The sequence below is a fragment of the Notamacropus eugenii genome, chromosome 4 (genome assembly GCF_028372415.1).
Source record: "Notamacropus eugenii isolate mMacEug1 chromosome 4, mMacEug1.pri_v2, whole genome shotgun sequence".
Taxonomy (NCBI): Eukaryota; Metazoa; Chordata; class Mammalia; order Diprotodontia; family Macropodidae; genus Notamacropus; species Notamacropus eugenii.
The window spans coordinates 64,088,228-64,114,688 of NC_092875.1; the positions used below are offsets into that span (position 1 = coordinate 64,088,228).

Genomic DNA, 26,461 nt, shown 5'->3' on the forward strand with positions numbered 1-26,461 from the left:
TGAATGAACAAGGGAAAGGGAATACAGGAAAAAGAAAACTCAAAGATGATTGAGATTGTAAACCTAGAAGAATGGGGGCTACCACAGCAGAAAAAAGGGCATGAAAGAGAAGAGAAACAAATTTAGGAGAAAGATAATTCTATTTTAGAGCCACTGAATTTGAATTAACAATAAGACACTTGGGTGAAAATTCAGCAGGCAGTCAGTGATGTACGCACAAACTATATACATAACTATATAGGAGGGAGGAAGCATGAATAGCTGGGGAATGAGGAAAGGCTTTATGGTGCCTGAGCTGAATCTTGAAGGAAACTAGAAATTCCAAGAATTAAGAGGTGAAGAGAAAATACATTCCAAACATGGGGAAATCCTCGGGAACTGATGAACACATAGAAAGATCTGGAGAGAGAAGTATCCCAGGATAGCATCTTGGGGAACACCCAAGTCTGGGGGGGAGGGGAGAAGAGGAGTTAGATGATGATCAACCAAAGGAAACTGAGAAAGAAGTCACAAAAGCAGGAGAAAAATCTGGATAGGATGATGCAAAAAAAGACTATCCAAGGGAAGGGGATGGTCAACAGCGTCAAAAGCAGTGGAAAGATCAAGCAGGATGAGGACTTAGAAAGGGCTACTGGATTTAGCAGTTGAGATAACTGGTAACCTTGGACAAAGCAGTCTCAGTCAAGTGGTGGAGTCAGAAGTCAGATTAGAATTGGCTGAGAAGTGGGAGGTGAGGAAGTGAAGGCAAGAAGTAGAGATGGTTTTTTTCTAGGAATTTGCTTGTGAATGGGTAAAGAGATAGAGGATGGGAACAGGGTCAAGTGAAGGGGGAGACCTGGGCATGTTTATATACACAATAGGGAAGAAGCCAGTTGATAAGGAGAGATTAAAGATGAGAGGAACATGCTAGCTGACAGACTGATCTGCCGAAGTGCAATTGTGACAACTACCACCTCACCCCCCTACCCTATTGCCACATTCAATCAATTCCAAAGGCTCCCTAATGCTTCCAGGATCAAATATGAAATCCTCTACTTGGCTTATAAACCCTCCATAACCTGGTCCTACTAGTCTTCTCACACCTTAAACTCCCCACATATTCTACAATCCAGTGAGACTGGCCTCCAATAAGACACTCCATCTCTGACTACTAGTGTTTTTCATGGGCTGTCCCTCATGCTTAGAATGCTCTCCCCCCCCCCCATCTCTATGGTTCCCTGGCTTCCTTCAAGTCTTTTTTCCCCCCTAAATTTATTAATTTGTTTTCCGTTTTCAATAATCATTTCTGTAAGTTCCAAATTTTCTCCCCCTCCCTCCCCAAGACAGCATGCAATCTTATACGGACTCTACATATACATTCCTATTAAACATATTTTCACATTAGTCATGTTGCATAGAAGAATTAAAACGAATGGGAGAAACCACGAGAAAGAAAAAAACAAAACATAACAAATGAGAAAATTGTCTGTTTAATTCTGCGTTCCGACTCCATGGTTCTTTCTCTGGATGGGGATGGCATTTTGCATCAAGAGTCCTTTGGAAATTTCCTTCAAGTCTTAACTAAAGTCCCCTTTAAGTCTTTCCCAAACTCCTTACTGCCACTCTGGTCTCCTTCCTCTGTTGATTACCTCTAATTTATCCTGCATATATCTTGTGTGTACAGAATTGTTTGCCAAGTTGTTTCCCCCATTAGACTGTGAGCTCCTCAAAGGCAGAGACTTTCTCTTGTCCTTCCTGGTACCTCCAGCACTTCACCCAGTGCCTGGCACACAGCTCACTGACTAACATTTGCCTTGTTACTTTCCCTGCCAGAATCTAAGCAGCACCGGCCTCTCCTGCCTGGACCTGAACATATGTGCTATCTCCCCCAACGAGAACCTAAGTTCCCCTTTACCACTGCATTCCAATGACTGATTTGTAAGATGCCATAAGTGCAGAGAAGATAGGAACAAGTAAAATGGCAAACCTGAGCAAGGGAAATGATCATCTCCTCCTAGAAGACTAAAGCAAAGAAGAGAGAATAGGGAATGACTTAATGAGACCTTAAAATCTGGAATAGGGAAAGGAGCAGAACCAGGAGAACTTTGTACACAGCAATAACCAGTGTCTGAGGAATTTTTCTGGTAGACTTAGTACTTCATTGCAATGCAAGTTCTTAAAAAATTCCCAATGGACTCTTGAGGCAAAACGCCTTCCACATCCACAGAAAGAACTATGGAATTGGATTGCAGAATGAAGCAGGCCATTCTCTTTTGTATTATGTTTTGCTTAATGGTTTCTCCTGTCCATTTTAATTCTTCTATGCAACATGACTAAGGTGTATTTAATAGGAATGTATGTGTAGAACCTATATAAGATTGTACACCATCTCAGGGAGGGAGCGGGGAGGGAGGGGGAGAAAAAAATCTAAGATACATGGAAGTGATTGTAGAACACTGAAAATAAATAAAATAATTTAATTTTTAAAAATGTGGAATAGGAGTGAAGGATGGTCTCAGGTTCTCAGAAAAGTAGAAAAGGTAAAATCATCCACTGAGAGAGAGATGAAGGGTAGGTGGTGTCTACAGCTAGTGGAAGAAGTTTAGAATAGTGCATGGAGAACAAGCCAGTCAGGGAATAATAAAAGAAACGCTTCAAAACAGTAAAGTCTCATTTGAGATGGTATAAATGTGCTAGCTGCAGAAAGGAAGTTATATCAAGGTAAGGAGAAGTTTGCTGGAGAGAAGAAACGCTCAATTCAATATTTATTAAGAACCTACTATATGCCAGGCACCTTGCTTGCTAAGTGCTGGGGATAAAATAAGTAAGACAATCCCTGCCCTCAAGGAGTTTACTAACAGGGAAGACAAAAACAAAGCCAAGCTAAAGGAGGAGTAGAGTGGAGGGTGGGCAGCAATGAGAACGTGGCAAAGGAGCAAGATGCTCCATAGATAGGGTCCAAAAATAACATGGGGCTAGGTCAATTTGTTTTCTCTCAAACACAGTGGGGAGGAGTTGAACCACCAGAGATAAGCCAGACTGGATATTTGAGTGTCATTAAGTATCTGGTGATCAGGTCATGTAGGGGACTAAATTCACATGCCATGCCAATTCCTCTTTATCCCAACATATCAGGGAATGACATAAACCACAAGATATAGCGCATGTGGAGCACGCATCTGGGTCCTGGACAGGCCTGGGGTCTGAGGCCCTGAAAAGAGGGATAGTGGATTGATGCCTGGGGTCTAAACTGTTTCATTTAATCAGCAAATATTTATTAAGCACTTGTAATGTGCCAAGTACTGTAAAGAGATAAAGAGACTGGACCTGGCCACTGATTTCCCTCATATTCCACTGGACTACTATGGTGACACAACACAAAAAGTTCTCAGAGCCCCACGTAAAGGTTGAACTTGATAAAAGTTTGTTGTTGTTGCCTTAAATCTTAAATGGTGTACACTTTTTCATTACCAAATACAGGGTGTCCCACAAGTCTTAGTAGTGCTGTAAACTATTAAAGCTTTCAGCTGCACTAAGACTTGTGGGACACCCTGTATCTAAGGACTAATACTCCTGTGGTGCTTTAAGGTTCACAAAGAACTTGAATCTATCAAGCAGACAATACATATGTACTAAGCACCTACTATGTGCTAAGCTAGGTGCTGGCAAAACAAAGAAAAAGTAATAGCTCTCACATTTTGACAGGGAAAACATGTACAATCCAAGTATATACAAAATATACACATACATACACACATATGTATGTATATCACTTATATTGAACCTATGATTTCACCAGAGAAAAATCTGCATTCTCTACCAATGCAAGTTGGCACACCATAGTGACAAAGAAGTTAATATGTGGCAGAGAAGTTTGAAGCCAAGTCTCCCTAGTTTTGAAGTTCTCTATTGTGCATGACACACTGCCTCTCCACATTAAAAAAAAATACAAAATGCATATATACAAGATAATTTTTTATAGGGAGGATACTAGCATCTGGGGGCGGGAACTAAAAAAGGTATCACAGAAGGTGACACTTGAACAGATCTCTGAAGGAAACCAAGGACTGGAAAAAGCAGAGATGCAGAAAGGTAAACATTCCAGGAACTAAGAGATGAAATGTTACATATGAAGTCCAAAAAAAAATTTCCAGGGTGGTTAAGACCACAGAGTATGGGAAAAGGACTAACATATTACTCTATCTGGAAAGGTATTTTGAAATCAGGTTACAAAGGCCTTTAAAGGCCAAATGGAAGAGCTTCTATTAGTTTATTGAATAGACATGGTCAGTTCATTGAGGAATGACACAATCGGATATTGGTTCCAGGAGTTCCTTCTAGCTTGATGCTTCTATGATAAAGTCACTTGCCATACTTTATTTTCTCTTCTGCTTTCTCCGAAGTTATCAATGATCAATTGCCAAATCTGGTGGAGAGAGAAGGAATCTAGGGTGGTGAAGGGCCTATAATGACTGGCTGAAGGACATGGGCACATTTAACCTGGAAAAGAGAAAATTTAGGGGGAAACAGGATGACTGCCCTGAAATATCTGAAAGTCTATTAAAAGAAAGAGGAAGCAGATTCATTGTTTGGTCCCAGAGGGCAGACCTGGGAATGGAAATCACAAGAAAGATTCTGGCTCACAATGTATCAGAGCTATCCCAAAGCAGAGTCAGGTACCTTCAAAAGTAGTTCTCTCCTTCCCCCATGTCTTCAGGCCAAAGGATAAGCCCCAAGGCCCCCTCTGACTGAAATTCAGTGTAAAAATCACTTTCCTACAATGATGGCCACGATGCCACCACTCAACGCTAAGCTAAGAGCCCAATATAGCAAATAACAGAGCGTGGTCATCTGACTTGAGCTCAGGGCTTCAAGGATCTGGGAGAATGTGCCAGAGAGAAGTATAATATGGCTGTTAGTGAGTTCTGAGAGGAAAAGATCAGCGTGGGATCCGGGAAGGTTTCATGTGGAAAGTGAGCTTAAGGAACTCAAACTACAGTCTTTAATCTTGTAGATTAAAGAATTGACAATAATTTAATATGCATCTACTATGGATGAGCCAGGCATAGAGTCACATACTGGCAAACAAAGCAAATAATTCACACTCTATAAGGGGAGACAACATGTCACACACAAATATATAAAGACTATAAATAAAATAAAAACAAAGCATCTTTGGTAGGGAGGGCACTAGGCCCAGAGGGAAATTAGGAAAGGTTTCATGGAGAAGGTGGTGGTACCTGAGCAGAATCTCCAAGGAAATAAAGAACTGTAAGAAGTGAGTCAATCAGTCAACAAAGCATTAATTAAGTGCCAAGCACTGTGCTAAATGCTCAGAACAAAAGCAAAAAACTGTCCCTGCTCTCAAGGAGCTTACAATTTAATTGGGAGACAACGTGAAAACAACAAGATATAGAAGATAAATCTCAGAAAACCAACAGAGGAAAGGTATCAAAGGGGATGAGGAAAAGCTTCTTTCAATAAGTGGCACTTTAGCTGAGACCTGAAGGAAGCCAGAAGGTAGAGGAGTAAGAACAATCAAGGAACAGAACAGAGTCAGAAAAAATGCCCAGGGTTGGGACATAGGTTAATAGCAAGACAGTCAGTGTCACTGGAACGTAGGTTACGTGAGAAGATTAAAAAGGCAGAAGGCAACCAGGTCGTGAAGGTTATGAATGCCACACACAGGCTTTTCTATATTAGATCTTGGAGTGGATAGGGAGGGGAAGGACACCTGCACTTTAGGAAAGACTACTTTGGCAGTTTAGTGGAGGATAGATTGGTTTAGGAAGAGACTTGTGATAGCCCAGGTGAGGTGATAAGGGCCTGGACCAGAATGGTAGTAGTGTCTAGGGAGAGAAAGAGACATGTTTACAAAAGTAAAACTGATAGGTCTTGGCAGCAGATTATTGGGGATGGGGGAATCAGGAATGACACCTAAGCCTGGGTGACTGGGAAAGAGCACCGTGTCCTTAAAAGTAATGTACCTGGAAAGTTTAGAAAGAATAAAGGTTTTAGGGGAAAGATAATGAGTTAAGTTTTGGACATACTGAGTTTAAGATATCTAAGGGACATCCAGTTTGAGATGTCTGTTAGGCAGTCAGAGATCCCAGTTTGGAAATTAGAAGATAACTGGCTATCTAGGAACTGATGAAATAGTACAGAGAAACAGAAGAGGGCCCAGCAGAGGCTTACAGGACATCTCAGGGGCATGAGCTAAACAAAAATTCAGTAAAGAAGACTGAGGTAGTCACACAGATAGGAGAACCAGGACAGAGCAGAGTAACAAGAAATCTGGAGAAGAGTATTAAGAAGAAAGTTTATCAAAGGCTACAGAGAAGTCAAGAAGGATGAAGATTGAGAAAAAGCCATTAGATCCTACAGTTAAGAAATAATTAGTAATATAGCTAGCTAGCATTTATATATAGCTTGAAGATTTGCAAAGGTGCTCTACAAGTACCTTATTTTGCAAGAACCTAAAACATTCCCATGGACTCTTGAGGCAAAATGCCTTCCACATGCAGAAAAAGAACTATGGAACAGGATCACAGAATGAAGCAGAATATTTTCTCTTCTGTTATGTTTTGGTTTTTCTCACGGTTTCTCCCATTCATTTTAATTCTTCTATGCAACATGACTAAGGTGAAAACGCATTTCATAAAAATGTATGTGTAAAACCCATATAAGATTGCGCACAGTCTCGGGGAGGGAGTGGAGAGAGAGGGGGAAGAAATCTAAGATTTATGGAAGTGATTGTAGAAAACTGAAACAAAGTAATTTAAAAAAACCAAGTACCTTATTTTATCTTCAAACCAACCCTGGGAGATAGGCAGTTTTATACTCCCCATTAAGGCAGGCAGAGAGATGAATTAACTTGTACACACAGCTATTAAGATTCTGAGGTTAGGTCTGAATCAGGTCTTGCTCATTTCCAGGGTCCAGCGCTCTATCCACTGCGCCTCCTGACTTTCCAGGAGCAGTTTCGGTTGAATGAGGTAGGAGGGAGTGCACTTCAGGTACGAAGATGGCTAATACAAAGGCCTTACACATGAAAAGGAGCAAGGACCACAGCGAGTGAGGCTGGAAGGACCAAGCGAGGGCTGGTGGTGAAGGAGCCGCGCCTGGGGCTGAGGCGGAAGCCCACTTCCCGGTGTTCGGGTCCCAGCCCGCTCCAATCACTTCTCTTTTGGTAAGGACGCGATCAGACTTTCCATTTGAGAAGCCATCAGAAAACCAACTAAGTGAGGGGGAACAAAGGGAAATCCTTGTTCTGTGTGCAAGGTGCTGCAAATACACCCCAGGTAAGAACTACCCTCGGGGAACTCGCTCAGTACTGGAGGACTCCAACACACCAACATGGCACACGCAAGTGGGTCTCCGACAAGGGAGGTCTACTCACACGGAGAAGTCCGTTCACAGTGGGCCTCCCACCGGCCCGGCCCAAGCTCCGGGGCTCACTTGACCCCTTCACCAGGCTGACCCTCCGCACCGCGGTCCAGTCCCGGGGCCCGCCCCGCTCCCCACCCTCCCTCCTCCGCGCGCCCCCGGCCCCGGGCGCGCCCCGCCCCCCACCGCCGGCGCGAGGCCCGACCCACACACGAAGCGACCCAGGCCTCAGGCCTCGCGGCCGCTTTCTTCTCCTCGTCCCCCTCCTCCTTCCCTCGCTCCTGGGGAGAGCTCCTCCTCCTCGTCGCGAGCCCCGTCCTCCCCCGCTTCCCCCCAAAACTCAAGGCGTCCGTTTCCGCCTCCTCACCGACCTCCTCACAGAAACAACAGGCGCCTCCCGGCGCTAGCGCCACGAGCCGCTCCGCCGTTATCTTCTTCGCCAGCTCGTCTTACCGACCCTCCGCGCATGCGCGCCACCGCGCCAGCTTCGATCTGCGCACGCGCGCGGCGGGGAAGCCCTCGCAAACTTTATTGACTTTGCCAGGGGAGACGCACCGAACTCAGCCATCAACAAAACTTTATTGCGCGCCGCGGGGGCGCGCTCTGCGGAAAAACTTTATTGGGGCCGCTGGCGGCGAACACGGACAAAACGGAGCCCTAAGGGCGGGGAGGAAGGGAGGAGCGGAGTGGGGAGCGGCGCGGCTGGGCCTGGCGGGCCGCCGGAGGCCGGAGCCGCAGCCCAAGCAGGTTCCCGACTTGGCCGCGGGGCCTCCCACCTCCCTTCGTCGTCAGGATGCGGTACAACGAGAAGGAGCTCCAGGCGCTGTCCCGGCAGCCGGCGGAGAAGGCGGCGGAGATCGGGATGCGGGTCCCCAAGAAGGGCAGCGGTGAGAGCCGAGGGGAGGCCGGCCTGCCTAACCCCCCCCGTCTATGACCCCCCCCAGGATCTCCCTCAGCCCCCCTCACTGAGCCCTCCGCACTCCCCGGGGTCACCCCTGCGTTCAGAGCCTTCCAGACTACCAGCCTTAGCACTCCCTGAATCCCTCCTGTCCGACCCCCCGCTGAGCCCCCCAGGGACACCCCGCGAGTCACCAGGCTGAGCCACCCTGACAGTCCCCTCCCCAGCTTCAGCCCCACCAATGAGCAAACCTGCCAGCCCCTCCTCCAGCCCCCCCAGTCCTGCCAGGGTCCTGTCCATGGTCACAACCTACGGCGCCCCCACTCTGCACCCCCGTGTACATTCTCCCGAGATCCCACGCCCTGTCCCCAAGCCCACTCCACCTCCATCACCTCCCAGGCTCTTCAGCGGAGTCCTGAGGTTACCTCGCAGCGTGTACACAGCCTGTCCCCTCCATCATCCTGTGTGAGGTTCCCAGGATCATACCCCACTGTGCACAGCTTCTCACACTTCCCCAAAGAACTCCTCCCGAACCCCTCCTTCTCTGCTCCAGTGCTACACCACACAGGTCCTCCCATGAATTTCTGTTCCCTAAGTCCTTGAAGTCCTGGGTTCAAATACTGACTGATGTTTGGGCCCCCGGCCCAAGAGTTACTTAACCGTTTAGTTCCCTCCTCTGTAAAACTAAGGCATCACAGGAGAGAGTCTGAGGTTCCTCCTTGCTCTAAATCATTGATCTTGTTCATCTGACTTGCTCCTCCTTTAAACTATTAGCCCCCACCCCCTTTCCCTTCTGAATCCAGAAAAGTTACCCCAGCTTGTATACAGCGTTCTAAGCTCCCAAGTTCTTGCAAAGAAAAATCCCCACCTTGATCTAACCTTTCTGGTTAAACTACTCATGAAGCTGTAAAAATGGAATATAAACATTTGTGGGGAAAAATAATGGCTCCTGAGCTGGCTTTGCAAACACTACCACCACACCTTAAACAAACAGAAATAATGTCACTACCCTCCTAGGTGGCCCTGTAGACAGAGCACTGCACTCTGAATCAGGTGGCAGGAAGACTCATCTTTATGATGATGTCCAGCCTCGGCACTTACTAGCAGTGTGACCCTGGGCAAGTCACTTACCCCTGTCTGCTTCAGTTTCCTCATCTATAAAATGAGCTGGAGAAGGAAATGGCAAACCAGTCCAGTGTCTTTGCCAGGAAAACCCCAGATGGGGTCATGGAGAGTTGGACATGACTGAAATGACTCGACAGAGGAGCAGCAAGAGCCTTCTAGAGCCACAGTCCTAAACAGGTTTCCTTCTTGGAGGTCTGAACCTCCAAGCTCAGCAATCCCCAGACAGAATCTTCCTGTGTAACCTCTCCTTAGGCTCCTCCAAGCCCTCTGCCCCAGAGCCTCCTTGTCTGGCCTCTATACAAGACTCTCCCACCTCAGCCCTTCCAGAGAGAATCCTCTCTCCCAGTCCTTCCTTGGCCCTGTCTTCCCACCGTCCATCCTACTCCACCCAAGGCGGCCTTCTCAGATGGTCCTGCTCCCAACTCTGCCTGGGAATGGGGCTTCTCTTTCTGGAGGGTATTTTTCCTTGGTCTGGATCTTGTCATTACTGATGAGGCTACAGGGGGAGCTGGGACTCAAGGAACTCCCCCGGGTGACTAAGAAGAATCAAGTCAACCCCTAAAATAGCTGTTTTTGGCCCTGCACAGATACTACAGAGTGGTGCTTCCCTCTTTGGAAAGAGAGGAGGGTGTGGTAGGACAGGAATTTGGATTTTTGGATTTTCTCCATGGCATTCCACCTTGTTTTACTTTCCTGTTCTGCCATCCAATCTCCTTAAACTAGTTCAGACTCTGCCCTCCAAGAGGCTTTGTGTTTTTCCCAAAGTTTAAAGGTTAGGGAAATTCTAGTAAAGGATACTGTCATATTTAGGAGGAACCTGAGGACAGGGTAGAAAGGCTGAGGGGAGAAGCCTGGTCTCACCTGGGCTCTGGGCAGGGGTTCTCTGGGATTTCCCTGCAAGTGCCCAACTTCCACATTGTTTTTTGATCTCTCCCCCCAGTGGTGAAACGGAGGCTCGTGAAACTGGTGGTGAATTTCCTCTTTTATTTCCGGACAGATGAAGCAGAGGTAGGAGGATCCTGGGACACAGTCTGTGATAATATAGAATCTCTTCTAAGGAATTTCCCATCCAATATAGCACCATGGAGTTTCTAAGTAGGGGAGACCTTTGTACCTAGAATATTTTGATCTGGAAGAAATCTTAGCAATACTATAGTCTGATTCACAGTGTCAAATATTCGACCCACCACACTCCCGAGTATGGCCCCCTCCAGATTAAAATATAATTGGGAAATATTGAACAAAATAAATAAAAATACAATAGAACATAGATAATGTTACTATATGGTTTTTTAAGTCAATATTTGACCCAGATAGTTTCTTAGGTATGCTATTTCTACTTGAGTTTGACACCATTGGTTAAACCCCAGGAGGTCTTTGATAGATAAGGAAACGGGCAAGAAAGAGTGACTTTCCCAGTGTCACCCATTGAGACAGAGATTGAGCTGGAACATGATCCCAGGTCAGGGCTTTTCCCACCACTGGCTCTTACCACCCACCCTGGTTATTGTATCACAACACAACCAGGGGAACAGGAAGCTTCAGTCCCCAGACGTTACATGACAGGCTTAAAATGTCACAGCCCAGCCATGGCAGAACAAGGACCATCAGCCAACAGGGATTTATCTGCTCAGTGACAGGTACTTAGGCTACAAGGACAGTGAAGGAGACAGCAGCTTGGATTCTGGTGGGGGAGACAAAAAAGTACGTTTGAAATAGAACATGAATAAATGCAAACATATGTCAGATAGTCAATGCACAGTGGTTTGGAGGGAAGTCCCTGGCAAAGGCTTCATGCAGAAGATGGTGATTGAGCTGCATTTTAAGGAAGACAGGGACTCTCCTGGGGCCAGGATGAGGGAGTACATTCCAAGCATGGGGGGGCTTCCAGTGCAAAGGCATGGAGACTGGAGATACAGAAATGTGGAGAACAGATAGTGATCCATAGTGGCTAAATCACAAGAGTGTGGAAAGGAGAGTCATGTGCAACAAAACTGAAAATATAGAATGGAACCAGGTCGGATAGGGCTTTAGAAGTTGAACAAAGGAGTTTATGTCGAACGATAAGGCCACTAGAAGTGGTGAAATAGGGGAATCACACTGGCATTTGAGGAGAATTACACTGGCAAACAGTGTAGAGGGCACACTGTACTGGGGAGTGGTTGGAGGCACAGAATCCAATTTGGAACTGTTTTAATAATTCTGGAGATAATGACAGCCTAAATGAAGGGGGTAGGTTATGAGTAGAGAGAAGGGGTCAGAAAGGAAAGATGTTGTGAAGATAGAAAGGGCAAACTCTGGTGACTGATTAAATATGTGAGATGAGGAGTGAAGAGTCCAGGAGGCTGCTGGGAGACTGGAAGGTTGATGGTACGTTCCACAGACATAGGGAAGGTTTATGACAGGGGTGGGGAACCTTTGGCCTTAAGGCCACATCTGGCTAATTCCTAAGGGGATTTGTCTGTGAAGTTTGGACTCAGTCAAAAGGTCACCCTCAAGGACCTAGAAGGCCACATGTGGCTATAGGCCAAAAGTTCCCCACCCCTGGTTTAGGGCAAGGAGTTCTTGACATTTTTTGTGTTATGGATCCCTTAGAATAATGTTTTTAAGTGCATAATGTAAAATAACAAGATTGCAAAAGAAATCAGCTATAATAGTAAGTTATCAAAATATTAAAAAAAAAGTTCACAGACTCCAGGTTAAGAATCCCTTGTGTGGGGAAAAGATGATGCGTTCAGTTTTAGACCTGCTGGGGTGAAGCTATCCTGGGCATTAGGCAATTGGTAATATGTGAAGCTTGGGAGACATTGGGGCTGATGTATATAGGTGGGAGCCATCTTCAGAATGATGGTAATTAAACCATCTGATAAAGGAGCTAAACACCCACACACTTGGGGGTGTGATATGGATGACAAGCCAACTAAGGAAACTGAGAAGGAGGGGTCAGACAGGTAGGAGGCAAGTCGGGAGTGTTGGGAATATCCAGGAAGAAGGGGTGGTGAGCAGTGTCACATGCAGTAGACGGGTCAAGAAGGATGAGGACAAAGAAAAGAAAATGAAGGGGTCACGGTCCCAGAGTGAGCATCTATGAACAGATAAACAAGTACATAGTTCTTTCTGACTCCACTGTGCTTCGGATATATATTATTTGCCATAGGCAGCCCCTCGTGGAAAGAGCCCTGGAACAGGCTCATAGCACATATGGGAGCCAGAAGAGATCTGAGAAGTCACCTGTTCCAGACCCCTAATTCTTCTGATGAAGAGAGTGAGCCAGAGAGGTTAAGCCACCAGAGAGTAAAGGTCTGAGGCAGGATCGGGCCAAGGCTACACCTTGGAGGCCAACCCAGCCCTTTTCACTGCCTTGGGACTTGCTCTGAGCCCCCATCCCACACAGGCTTCTTTTCTCAGAAGAAATGAGCTTGCAATGAAGTGTGCCATATTCTTCAGGCCTGTGATTATCTGTGCATCCCTGCATCCAGGGATCCTAATTTCCCCGGTTTAGAGCAGGAAGGGGCCTCAAGAGGGCCCAGCACAGTCAGGTGACTTCCCACAGAGGCTATCTCAGGTGACAGAATCAGGATTTGAACCTGGGGCCTCTCCCTCCAGATGGAGTGTGGCATTGTAGCAGCACTGGTTTGGAGGAAAATGAATCTCCCTTCAGGGATTGTGTCCTGGTCTTGTAGGGAGCCACTAGTGACGTGAGACTCACTCTGCTCAAGCCCTCTTTCCTGTTACCCCAGGCTGCCTCATGACAGGGTCTGAAGGGGGCAGAAAGGAGTCACTGGCAGGTGGGGATGATGAACTCAATTCTATTTATACCATCATGATGGGGGGGCATTTCCTGGAGGTTCTACCCAGAAAATTTCAAACCTGGGGGGACTTTTAAGGATGGGTAAATAGGTGAAGCAAAAGGAAATGATTGGCCCAAGGCCCCAGAGCAAGATGAGGGCAGTTCTGGAGCTTTCTCCCTGATCCGTGGCTTCCTTTGAATTTGCTGCATCCCAGCATTCTTGATGAGTCACAGGGTCCATCCAGCTTCACCTCTCGACTTCCATCCTCCCTTCCTTAGGGAAGTGGCCCCTGGAGGATAGACCTGGTACAGAGAGGCCCAAGTCAGTTAGTAATCTACAAGCCTGCTATGTTCTGGGTGCCAGTTGTCAATGGTGTGGCAAAAAGCACACTGATTTTAGACCTGCAAGTCCTAAGTTTCAATCCTAAGTCTGTTACCTGCCAGCTGATTAACCCTTTACAAAGCTCTGGAGAGTTTCCTCTTCTGAAAAATGAGCAGTTTGGGCTAGATGACCTCCAAGGTCCCCTAGACTTCTGAGAAGCTCCAGGAGGCTGCTGAGTACTGGACCTAAGGCTCTGTTTGCTGGCACCATCCACAGAGCTCAAAATCCAGCCCCTCCCCCTTCTCCTCATGCCTGGCCTGGATGATCCTGAGGGTGCAAGCCATTCTACAGTTAATAACCTCAGGTCTGAAGCTTTTCATTGGCACAGGGTGGGGCAGAGCCAATGCTTGCCCTGGGGGCCCAGGTTGTACTGGGTGACATAAACTGGGCTGGTGGCTGCTTCTGCGGAGGAGCAATTGGTAGTGCTGACAGTAATAAGGTTCATAGAGCAGCCTTTGGCAGACTGCTGTCTCTCCCAGCCTCCATGTCTTCATCTGTCAAATATGGAAACTGTTATGATAAAGTAAAAACCTGGGTTTGCTTCCTGCCTCGGCTTCCCCATCTCTGACCTTCCAGGGTTGTGGAGAACCCTGAAGCACCCAGCAGATGGAAGGCTTCCTTGTTTTCTTTCTGGGTGGCTGGGTCCTAAGCCAAAGGTGCTTAGTTTAGCTTCTTCCTCTTTCCATTGTTCTGTCTTGCCAGCCCATCGGAGCCCTGCTTCTTGAACACTGCCGGATTGCCAAGGAAGAACCAAGTGGCTTCTCTATCAGTGAGTCTGGAAGGAGGGGTGTGGTTAGACCCCAGGGGGAGGGAAAGAGGGGGTCCTGGAACCCCTGATAACTGGAGCCAGGGCCTGAGGGTGTGAGGGCGAGAATAGGGCCAAGGAATGCTCTCTAACCCTGGGGAAGGGCGGTGCAGGGCCCTCTGTTTCCTGTTGGCCATTCTGGGGTCCCCCAGCTGCCTGGCAGGGGAAGAGGAACTGACTTGAGCCCAACCCCTCCCCCAACATTGTCCCAACCTCAGAAACCTCTGCTCAGGCCTTTGTGAAGGGGGATGCGCTGGGGACCCTGGCCCCAGCCCAGCACTTTCTTTTCCAGCCCCTCCTCACATCTAACCCAGGCTGCTTTGCCTGGGTGGCTTGACCTTGTGATAGCAGAGGCTCCAGCCTGGCTCCTCCCAGTCCTCCTGAGAAACAAGTGCCCTTTGTATAAGTGCTCCACTGTACCCAGGGCCCTCCCTCTTCTCAAGGTCAGCCTGAGCTCTCAGCCTTGGCCTGCTGCAACTGGTGCACCCACCTGGGGATCTCCTCTTGCCCCTGTGGCTTAAATCTTCATAGGGACTCTCCTTATCCCTCAGTTCCCATCATCAGGGGGGGCAAGTAGCCTTTCCCTCCACTTAACACCTGTGATAATGCATTTTCTCTGCCACAAGATCTTATCCCTTTCTCAGAAGTGCCCAGTTTGGCCACTCACCATACAATAAAGCTGGCCTGACACAGCAGGCTGGAAGGCCACTGTGGTGTGAAAAGATCAGGTGTGAGGGGCTGGAGGGCAACCACAGAGAGCCAGGGTTCAAAATGGTGACCGAATATATAGCCTTGGGCAAATCATTTCCCCTTCCCTGGTGTCCCCAGATGAGGGGATTGGACCACCTTTGAATCCTCTGATCTGAAGACCATTCCCACAGACAGCTGACATTGTACCTTTGGAACCTTTCCTTTGGGATAAGCATTGCCTTTCTCTAGATCCCCTTCTTACAGTAAAGCTACATTAGAAGGGGAATTTGTGGCATCATTAATCCTGTAAAGTAAGTTTAGGCTTAGAATGTCAGAGTTGGAAGGGCCCTCAGAAGTCTTCTATCTCAACATCTACACAGCTTCTGAATTCTAATCTATAACCTCTCTGGGATACAACCAGCAATGGGGAGCCCATGGCCCTCACCCCCCAGCCAGCCCAATCCACGTGAATCGTTTTGTGCTTAGTCTGAGCCGCCTGTTGTTCTCTGTCCGCTCTCTGATGCCAAATAGCAGGTCTTTTCCCAGGGACAGCCTAGCTGCCCTGCTTGCCCTAAGTCTTCCCTTCCTCACGTAAAACATTCTCAGTTCCTTTCACAGCACTTAAGTCATCCCAGGGCCTTTCTGAACAACTCTGTCCTAGACTGAACACAGTGCCCCTGCCAAGGGCAGAAGCCAGAGTACAAAGAAGACTGCTGGTCCCTCAGTGTGGACATGGGATTGCTGCTTGTGCAGCTTTCTGATCAGTTTTTGAGCAAATCACACTACTGACTCCCAGATCAGATGGTTCACTAACGTACTGGTCTAGTTACTTCTCCACCACCCTTTACTTTGGAAGTTGATTTTTTTAAACTCACAAGGCCCGCAGTCTTTTCTCCCTGTTAAATTTCATCTAGTTGACAATGTCTGTAGCATTACTCTGATCTACTAGTCTAGTAATCCTTTCTCCTCCCCTCCCGTAACTTTATTAATCTTTTATTTTTAACACTTTTTTCTTTCTCAATTTTAATTTTTTTTAAATTTTGAATTCCAAATTCTCTCTTTCTCTCCCACCCTTCCCTGACCCACTGAGAAGGTAAGCAACATGCCATCAGTTGTACATAGGAAATCATAGGAAACGTTTCCATGTTAGCCAAATCATTAAAAAAAGGAAAGCAAGAAAATTATACTTCAGTTTGCACTCAGGTGCTTTGGACTTGTCTTGGATTATTGTATTGATCAGAGTAGCCATATCTTTTATAGCTGATCATTAAAACTTTGCTGTTACTGTGCACAATGATCTCCTTGTTCTTTTTGTAGTAAAACTTTCAAAGATGTTAATGAGGTTGGAGTAGAATGGTTTGTCTTTGATGACCCCTCCATGGTGTCCCCTAGGGATGACCATTTCCCTGTCCCACAAATTATTCTTGTAATAAAGAATTCTGGAATTTTGTCAGAGATCAAAGTCTAGCTCACCATGATGTTTTTTAATTGTTATTTTTTTTAAAGTATCTGCCTCTTCTTTTTTTTTTGAAAATTGGGCTATTTGCCTATCTCCTGGCCTAGAGCACTCCTCCCCTTGTCCATGACTTCTAAGATCAGCAGTAGTTCAGTAAGAAAATGTTCTCGTTCATCTGTGCTGATGACCTGAATTCATTAAGAACATCATCTCCTCATTCATCCCAAGCTTCAGTTCTGTTCATTTTTGTTCTGCTCTTTCCAGTACAAAGAGTCTACTGGGCAGCGGAAATAGGGCAAAAATGGGAGTCAAGTAGCTCTGTCTTATTGCTCTCAAATCTTCCCAGCTATGACAGTCAGGGTGGGGGGATAATAGGCAAGGTCAGGTTTCCTTTAAGGATCCTATTCCTTCTGTAGTCTTGTCTCTATCATAATTTTAAAAGGCTATTTTTGTTTTCCTCTGCATATGTTTACAGGATTGTTTCCTCTTTGTTCCCCTGATGAATACAAGTTCCTTGTTTGATAACATTTGTTGTTAAGCCCTCTTCCCTTCTCTTTTTTTTGACCAGTTGCCATCGGTTCACCAGATTGTGGTATGGGGGGCCCCTTTCGTGCTGAATTCCTTCTGAGAGTCTCAGGCACATCCTCACTTTGAAAACTAGTGTCATCAAGTCAAGGGCATGAATTAGAATGCCCAGCCTGCCACGGTTATCTCCACTTCATGAATCAGTGCTTGAAAGTTAAGAATCAGGTCTAGAATGTTCCTTGCATGGTTTCCTCTCCTCCCTGAAATAGGGGATTGCCACTGAGGCCTCCAAGAGAGAGGCCTTTCCCTATCTCAATGGGTGAAGGCCCCCATCATCACACCTGCCTCTTGGATCTACTCCAGTCTAGCACTCAGGCTGGCCTGGCAGCCCACAGAATCCAGACTTCCTTGTTCAGACACTGGAAAGGGGGCAGGAAGATGAAAGTGGGATGGGACATGTTCTAGAGGTGACTTCCCCTGGCCACCGGCTTCTGCTGGTAGGGCTAGGGGTTACCTCTTGGCTGTCCCTAGCTCAGAGGGCCCTCTCTCTTTTGCCATATAGGTTTCATTGAGGAACCAGACAGGAAGTACTACTTTGAGTGCAGCAGTGAAGAACAATGTCAGGAGTGGATTGATGCCCTGAGGAGAGCGAGGTAGGTTTTGGGAATGGGTAAAGAGGTGTCTGGTGTAGAGTTCCTGGTAGACCTCTAGGCTTTGACTAACTCGGTGGTATAGAATGGGTGCTTCCTGTGATTTCAACAAAATCCAAATTAACCAAGGCCTAGATATTCTGAAGGAGGGGAGCTAGGGGGAGGAAGAAGGCAGAAAAGGAGGGGAGGAGTGTCTCCAGTCTGAGGGGGGCAGACAGGCAGACATAGGCTAAAGACAAACAGACCTGAATTTGTGTCCTCTGGGCACCTTTCCTTTTGAGATTGCCTGAAATTGGCTGATTGAGGATGCCTTGCCTTGCCATTTCCCTTTCTGGTATTAGGGAATCTTTTTCCATTAAGACTATAGGCATACGCAGCCTTCCTGACTTGCCTTCTTTGTGCTTCTCACTTTCTAGCTATGAGTTCATGCGGAGGAGTCTCATCTTTTATAGGAACGAGATCCAGAAGATGACAGGAAAGGTGAATATTCCAGGAAAGGCCCTTGCCCTCTTGAGAGCCAGGTTTCTGATCCTAGTTGTGAGGTCAGGGGTTTAAGGCCTTCTCCAAACAACCCCATTGGTGGAGATAGGGTAACATGAGGGATGAAGGCTTTGGCTCCTCAGGCCCAAAGGAAGGGCTCTGCTCCTGAACACAATTGCGGATCACCTTTGCCTAGGTTCTGGCAAGCCTACCTGGCCTGTGTTCTCCCACCCACCTACTCCAGGAGCCCATGACCACCTTGACAATTCCAGCAACCTCAGTGCCCTTCATAGACTATTCTGAAAGTTTATTTTGGCCTTCTAACTCCAACCCCCATCCCTGCCCCCAGGCCATGTGGAAACAAGAATTGTACTGATGACCTGGTTGGTGAAAAATGAGTCCCTTCTCCCCCTTCACACCTGGGTCTATATAATGGAACTCTAGGGATGCTCCTTCAAGACTCTTCTCCCGGACCCTCTCCCCCTACAGGATCCCCTGGAGCAGTACGGCATCTCTGAGGAAGCCAGGTTCCAGTTGAACACCCATCAGGCATGAGCACCTCTCCTAAGAAGGCTGCCTTGCTCCGCTCCCTGCCAGTGTCCACCCCAGTGACTAGTGGTGGGTTGGGGAGGGAGAGGGAAAAGGATAAGAGGAAAGGATTTACAGACCTCAGGCCTTCTCCAGCAGATGACTTCACCCTGGGACTGGCAATAGGCTGCCTGGATTATTTCAACAAAATTGAAAGTAACTAAGGCCTAGAGTTAGGGCACCTCCAAGCACCCTTCACTGGAGCTGGGCAGGGCAGAGTGCACCCCACGCTTTCAGGCTGGACAGAGGTTTCCATTGCCATTTCCCCTGGAAGTGAATGCAGTCTGTGGAAGGGGGAAGGAAGCTTGGTGTGCTGGGGAAGTTGTCTTTCAACTGTCTGGTTTTTGTAAAGGCCCCTGCCATCCCTTCCCAGGAAAAGTCTTCTTTTCCTCTTATCCCTTGGCTCTAGAGACTATGTGCCTCAGTAGTGTGGCCTTGGATAAATCATTTCCCTATCTGTAAAAGGAAGGTAGACTAGCTGGTTTCTTCAGAGGTACCATGACAGTTGAGTCAGGGGTGTGAGAAGAAAACGTAGGACAGGCCTGGATGCTGGGGGCCACCCTCTACCCTGGAAGCTCACTTCTATAAGGTCTCCGTCAAGCCTCCACTAACCCTATTGGGGCAGCCAAATTTCTCATTTCTGACATAGCCAGAAACTTCGAATGGGATGCTACGGTTTGAGCAAAGTAAACGAGTCTTGTGTTGGCCTCTGTCCTCCACAGGCCTCATGAGCCAAAGGGGTGCTAGAGGGAGCTAGTGTGAGAACACACCCATGGGATTTCATTGCCTGGCCCTGAAGATGGCCTCGAGCTAGAGGATGCTGGCCCCTGCCCAGGCTTTTTTGGCAACAGAAGCTCTGGACTTGTCTCCCCCTCTACTTGAATGTATGATACTCAATGATGCTGTGAATGGCTTTGGGGTGGGGGGTGGGGGGCAAACGCCATGTGATTGTTGATTCAACTTTTGGGTACTATCCAGTGGCAAGAAGCTCTCCTTTTAATTTCTGCTTCTGTTCCATTAGGGAAGTGGCTCTCCAGGTACTGTCTTAGGGAGGGTTTTGTTGTGGATTTGAAATATATGTCTTTTTCAAGATACCTTTGTGAGACTCCTCTTTGTTAGGACAAAAGACCCTAGGGTCTGAGGGAGGAGACCAGCTTGGGCCTCCTCCCTTTCCCAGAGCTCCATGAGCAACCACAGATATCCAGTTGGCCTCTTCACACCTCTCTGGAGAGAGGCAGACAATGCATGCGGAATGAGAGCAGACTTCCAAAAATGAGACTCTAGCAAACCTCCTTCCTCCACCCGACAAAAAGAGCGGTTTTTAAGAAACCCACCTGCCTGCGTAGGGCCTTGGTCAGGCCAGTGCCTGGAGGACTTAAAGGTGGAAAATAAAATGTGGCGGCCACACCCAACCGAAGGTCAGTGTCCCTAGTGAAGGAAATTCCTGACTCATTAGCTTGACCCACCCCCAGCCCCCAAGTCTCAGATAGGTCTCTGCAGTGACTACCCAGCCACATTAGGTACCCCAATTATCTGTCTGAGGTGGTGAGAGCTTCAGGGGGTCTCCATGCTCTTGGAGAACTAACAGAAATACTAAAATATGAATCTGTGATAAGAAAAGGAGCCATCACATTCCTATCATCCAACTTTACTACTGAATAAAAGTTCCCATTAAAAACAGGTACAAGTGAAAATAAATATTTTTATTTCAATCTAGAGGTGAAAATGGAGAATGTTATGGATTTCCCATAGGAAGGGATGCTTAAACCAACAGCCTGAAGAGGGAAGCAACACAGCGATACACACATTGAAAATACAGATTTTAATATAAAGGCAAACTGAAAAGCATCTTCTCAATTACAAATTAAGATAGACATGAGGAACTGAAACAGAAGGGAAAACTTTTTCAATTCTGAACTGTGAAGAATTAATTACAAGCTTGAGAGGGGAAAAGGATTAGGATTAACTATCTCCTAAAAATGAACGGAATGACAATGTATTGACATAAATTAAGGGAAACAATTTGAATTTTAAATAAGTCACAAATTCATAAGCTAAAACATATAAACTAATTCCTATTGACTAGGAGACATCCCGTAGCACAAGTCCTAAGCAAGACGTGGGTGTGTGGGTGTGTTTTTTAATCTGCTCTGGGGAAGGGATTGTTTTAGTTGTTAACTTAAAAGTTTAACCAATCAATTCCCGAGCAACGTAAGTAATTTCATGACCTGCTTTATTTCCCTGAACAACCCTCTGCTCTCCCAACAGCTCTAAATCTCATGCCTAAAAGCCATCTGGAAAGAACGAAGACCCAAGTGTTTTCATTAAAGCCAAAGATGACCACTTAGCTAAAGGGATTACAAACCCTGAATTCTCTCATAAACTAAAGATCTATTTCTCCCTTCCCCCACTGTCTCTTAAAAAGCACCTTTATGAAAGGCTAATCTCAGTGAAGCATACTTGTGTACCTTAGAGTCACAGGGCAACCTGAAGGGTTAATCATGTTCAATACATTATAATTATTTGTCAGCATTTGAAGTGACACAAGTTTTTCTTTCAAGGAGTGAAAAAAAATCTTTTTTCAATCCCTCAAGCGTTACACAAATGCCATATATGGAGAGTATAGTTCAGTTTAATCTTAGGCATTATACTCTGGTAGCCACAGTAATATCTTGTACTGCAATACTCAATATGTGTGTGTATGTGCGTGTGTACACACGGTTTTTTTAATGTAGGAAGTATAAACAAAAATGGCACAAAACAGTCGTTCGTTCACCATGTCTGTGAAACCCAGCCAGCCACCATTTCAAAGACCGTGCAGTGTGCGAAGACAGAAGGACTCTCACTACTAACTCAAGGTGTCCCTTTCCCCTGTTTTAGTGCTGCATGGACAAGTCACAAAGACAGTGACTTCTTTCCTCTGGGCCTCCTGCTGGGGAGCGCAGAGATACCACCTAACAGCTTCCAGCCAGCAAGAGGTGAGGAAGGACCTGGAAGAGAAAGAAAGGCGCCTCAAAACTTGAATATGCTCCTAGACTTAGGGGGCCTACTTTGTGCACAAAGGGATCTGATGATTCTGAAATCATCTATCCACAGCATAGCACCTGGGAGCAAGGAGAGCACCAACTTTATAGGAAGGAGAGCAGGGACAATTTCCCTCTTGAATATTGTTTGTTTTTTAAAAGCTGATAAATAGCACCATCTTAAAACTGGTCTTTTGCTCTAAAGTCCAAATCAAGTGTGTAAGTTCCCTAAAAGGTCAAACCAATCCTATTCCCCAGCCCCAAAGTGAAGGGGAGGGCCCCTCCAACTGTGCCAGAGCACAGCTGTCCAGGATCACCCTGGGCACACACCATACTGCCTCTTGCTAAGCTAACATGCCAGGACATTCACTGGGAGCAGTCACCCTCTGACAACTCCCTGGAAGTTAGGAGGCCAGGAGGTAAGCAGAAAAGGGAAAAAAAGAAGTCACTGCTAGCAACTTATCATGCTCTCCCGCTCCAGCAGACTGCAGGCAGTCAGAGCTATTGAAAAGTCCATACTAAAATCCTTTGGGGCAGTCTGCTGGCTCTTTGAGGGAGCACTCTCAATCTGCTTGCCCTCCCCACACCCAACTGAATCCAACCAGATTCTGAATCCACAGGCCCTCATTCAAGGCCTGCTGAAGTTTTAAATTTCCAATCGCTACCAACTTAAGGAAATTATTTGGGGAGAGAGACCAAAGAGAATGAAATGTATCAGAATCTTAGGCTTTTCGGGCCTTTCTTGTCCAACTGCATATACCGTCACTCTTAACCTATCCACTCAATGTTCATGGGTTTACAGCTGCCCCTCATTTCCCCTTGAAGAGCACTGGGAAGCACAGTCTGTGGCTCCAGAGCTGTTGAAAGCATCTGACATCTGAGCTAGCTCAGCAGCTCATCCCTCAAAAAGCCTCTCAGCATCTTTAAGCTCTTAGAGTTCTCATCAAATAGATGCCCCCTCCATTAACTGGGGGGTGCAGTGGGGGTGGGGTGGAAGGGTGGGAGAGTTGGGGAGGAAGGAGGGAAAAGACAACGCTACTGCTAGTCACATTCTTTTAGACCAATGCCACTGTGGGGAACCAGCCAAACTGGACTTGGGTAGATTCCTTCTGCCTGTTCAGCTGGGAGATTTACAAGGTTGCTTTCTAAAGAGCACTTATTAATTTAGATTTGAATTAACTGCCATTCTGAGGATCTGAAAGGTATGGGAACACAAGGTAGAATTTTAATTGTTTTATGTCCTATTTTAAACTAGTTCCTGAGAAAAGAAAGTCAAAACTCGGGTTTTGTCCAGACACCTGCATGAGGTTCAGAAGCTTCTAGCTGACAAGAGACTCGGTCTAGACTTGACACATGGGAGCTGTCCTGGAGGGGTCTGTCAAAGGCTAGAATCACTGCAGAAAACAGCCTTTCTAGCCCCAACGTTTCACCTCTGCTGCTGCCTCTGGGAAATCCCAGCAGGAGAGTTGGCTTCCTTTTTTCCTCCCAGCTTCATTCAATTCACCTATAGGCCAAGAAGCTTAAATCAAAGCTGTCTAGAGGTAAAGCATCCCCCTCCTCCCCAGGAGCTTCCCAACATCCACACCTGGGCATCAAGTCTCGGTAAAAACAAAGGCTAAGAGCAAAGATTGCCCAGAGTGATGGGCACTCAGAGATCAAGTGCCAGAGTCAGTGCTTTAGGTGCTCGGATGTCTGAGTTCCAAAGGCTTTCTGTACTAGCCTTTAACAAACACACCACCTTCAAGGCCCATCAACATGTAGGCTGATCTTCCAACCAGAACTGCTCTTGGGATTCTGTATGCAAAGGCTGCCATGGGAAGAGTGAACTAGGGGTGCTAAACCTCCTGGCAGAGACTAGACAATCAGGTAAACCAACCAACTTCAAGGGCCTCACCTTTCATCCAGAAACACTGATAAATTTACTAAAAATTAGGTTTGTCAAACAGTCTCATTCTAGTCACTAGTCAGACTCCAATGCGGAACGTCTTTGATTTGCCCTCAGATCCCGACTACTTTCAGTCTTGAGCATGATGAAGTATTTTTCCTTATCTTGAATCCCAATGTATACAAACCACAAGGAATGGCAATGGCCTTCTCATTTTACACTGCCCTCCCTTCTCCAAACCCACATCCACGGCCTTCACAAGACACCGATCAGTTTCATCTATAATGTCAAGAGAGGGCACAGAGCACCTGCCCTTAACTCTACTTGAGGACGTTCCTTTTTCGGTTCCCCCAAGCCTCAGGGCTCCAAAGACATGCATCCAGGTTTGGGCCGCCACAGGTTTGCGCCAGGGGCTTCGCCTCTCTGACTGACGGTCGTGAGTGACTAGGCTTTGTTTCATGGCTTCTTGGACTCCAGGGAGTATCCCCAGCTCCAACTAGAAGCTGCCATGTCTGCTGCCCTCCTGAGTATCCCCTGTTTACATCTTCCTAACAGTCCAACTAAACCTACTCATTTTTGCTGAATACCAACAATGAAACCCTGTGGCTCAGTGCAGGAATGGGGATGGGGAGAGGAAAGAAGAGGGTTGAAGAATAGGGAGAATCACCAGCTGGGGAAATTCTGTAGCAGAGGATGAAGCTTGGAACACCTAATCCAACAACTGGATTCTAAACACAATTCTACACTGAAAACATTCCCAGACAGAGCATGCTGGGGTGTAGGCAATAACCTGATTCAGAGAGACACAAATAATCAGAAATATTATCAAGCTTAGTCATTTAATTCATTACCAATTAACTGATGAAGCCTAACAAGAGGTGGCCAAGCAGAAGAAATCAATCAAGGTAGGTTAAGAACAGCTGAGGAGGAAACTTGTTTCTCCATCCCAGGTATGTGTATGAAAACAGGATGCTTTGATAAGTTTTATAGGAATGGATCTAAGGAGGCCAAAAAGCTTCAAAAACCTCTGATGACTGAACACTTGCTTAGGCAGGGATACGATGGGTCTAGTCCATATACTACTGCAATTCATGGTTATTGCCGTTTCCTATCCGAGTACTTGGTCCAGTCCATGATACCTAGTCTCAAAATGAGAAGCTTAAAAATGGAACCTATACCCTTTTTTGTGCACTTGAATAAATAAAAATGTTTTGTAATTTTTTCCTCTCTTTTTTAAAAGTTTACTGTGCATTATACAATCTAAAAATAAATGAAATCAAGTATATGAAATTTATAAATTTTCATCATATCTCTATAAAATACTGTCACTTCCATAGCGTGACATTTTTCTGTACACAGAACACCAGGTCACAAGACAACTAATTTGTCGCCACATCATCAGATCGGTGCATAATAACATATTTGTGGGTGTATGTGTGTGTGTTGTTGTGTGTATGTGAGAAAACTACCATTTATACCTACTGAAAAGCAAAGAAATACAAAAGCAAATGCACTTAGTACAAAGGCCAAGCCATCTAGGGGTCAAGTATCAAAAAGTTACTAACAAAATACAGAGTACTTTGAACAAAAACAACAAAAGCGGAGAAATCAAAACTTGCCCCAGCTGAGGAATTAATGTCCAATGTTGCCATGAAGAATTAAAATGGGCCTGACCAACACCAGTAATTACGCACCCTGTTCATATGCCAATGACATCCCCAAAATCAAGGGCTAAAAGCATTAACAGTATAGCAGGTAAAATTCACAGTGACAGGGGAACTCAGTGATGAGGGCATGTGAGGGGAAAAGGAAAACATTTCATGAAACTAGCTTAAGGGATTCTCAGTTCAAGATACAACTGTTTGGTTGGATGGGAACAAGAACTAAAGACCAGGCAGCCTAGCAGCTGGTCAAGAAAGTGGAGAACAGTGGTCAAACAGAATAGGTGCTTAAAGAAGCTGTTTTTAAAAACAAAAACAAACGAAAACCACCAAGGCCCCAAACCCACACATCAACTTTTTTGCCCTCACTTTTTCAGGACAGGTAAAGCCTTTGGTAAATGAACAGAGTGATTTGAATAAATAAAGCAGACTTTCTCAAGAACTGTATTTGGCATTGGTCAACCCTCGAAAGTCAGCACCAAGGAGAACTACAGAGGCACAGTTCTGATGGATGAAATAGCACCGAGAACAGGCTGTTGACATCTCTGCTGGTGTGCCAGTCCTTTATATATATCTTATTTATTTATATATATTCTTATATATAGTTATTTATATTTTCTTAATAAGTTGCCTTTTACGACTTAGATGGAATAAAATAAGTCAAAATTGTTTTTACTTTTTAAAAAATGATAAATACTTTATCTAAAACTATCAACAATACAAACTGGAGCCTTTAAGTCATTTCTTCTGCAGTTTTTTTTTAAACTCCGATTCACAGTAGAATATTCTTTACTCTGTCGTACTTAGAAAAAATTTTGTTTAGGTTGTCATCCAGTAGTTTGTGAGCTGAAACCCTTGCAGGCCAGGTGAGCACCTTTCAGTGGAAGCTGAGTGAGTTGGTCCACGATGTCCTTGCATAGGTCACACGGGGTTGAGGTAGAAATTCTAATTACCTAGAAGGAGACATCAGGGGAGAGAAAAAAAAGCAAAAAATCAAAAATTTATCCCATAAATTTCTAACATTAGGTTCGCCAGGAAAGTCAAAACACTCCTATAAAAAAGTGTATCACAATAAACTTTTGGGAGATGTGCATGGTAAAATAAACAAAAACTTCATCTTTTGGAATCATGATGGAAG

The 26,461-nt window shown here is 46.0% G+C and overlaps 3 protein-coding genes across 12 annotated transcripts in view; 1 reads left to right on the forward strand and 2 right to left on the reverse strand.

Annotated features, from left to right (window-relative positions):
* The window catches only part of SF3A2 (splicing factor 3a subunit 2), a 29,213-nt gene extending 20,270 nt beyond the window's left edge, over positions 1-8,943 (reverse strand). Inside the window, exon 1 of one of the 4 annotated variants that reach the window (XM_072601480.1) lies at positions 8,689-8,943. The gene's annotated coding sequence lies outside the window, so the exon portion shown is untranslated. Of the gene's footprint in view, positions 1-6,774; positions 7,506-7,736; positions 7,958-8,688 lie in introns of those variants that run through there. The other 3 variants (XM_072601477.1, XM_072601478.1, XM_072601479.1) reach the window with 3 other exon arrangements.
* Positions 7,991-19,846, forward strand: PLEKHJ1 (pleckstrin homology domain containing J1). The gene is made up of 6 exons (XM_072601489.1): positions 7,991-8,252; positions 10,329-10,396; positions 14,263-14,329; positions 17,599-17,689; positions 18,103-18,166; positions 18,656-19,846. Exons 1-6 carry the CDS (start codon positions 8,159-8,161, stop codon positions 18,719-18,721), a joined length of 450 nt encoding a protein of 149 aa, XP_072457590.1. The 5' UTR covers positions 7,991-8,158; the 3' UTR covers positions 18,722-19,846.
* Positions 19,847-20,436: 590 nt separating this feature from the next.
* DOT1L (DOT1 like histone lysine methyltransferase) overlaps positions 20,437-26,461 on the reverse strand; it is a 121,292-nt gene continuing 115,267 nt past the window's right edge. For all 7 annotated transcript variants that reach the window (XM_072601475.1, XM_072601470.1, XM_072601469.1 and 4 more), the window contains one exon: positions 20,437-26,276. Coding sequence is in view for 2 of the 7 variants with exons in the window: in XM_072601471.1 (XP_072457572.1) it covers positions 26,269-26,276 (8 nt within the window). In the remaining 5 variants the exon portion in view is untranslated. The remainder of the gene's footprint in view (positions 26,277-26,461) is intronic.

Bases quoted from the DNA above. Each gene is read 5' to 3' on its own strand.
- PLEKHJ1 (XM_072601489.1), top strand. From the start codon at position 8,159: ATGCGGTACAACGAGAAGGAGCTCCAGGCGCTGTCCCGGCAGCCGGCG. The intron at 10,397-14,262 runs GTAGGAGGATCC...CTGTCTTGCCAG, and splicing joins TCCGGACAGATGAAGCAGAG to CCCATCGGAGCCCTGCTTCT. The intron at 14,330-17,598 runs GTGAGTCTGGAA...TTTGCCATATAG, and splicing joins ACCAAGTGGCTTCTCTATCA to GTTTCATTGAGGAACCAGAC.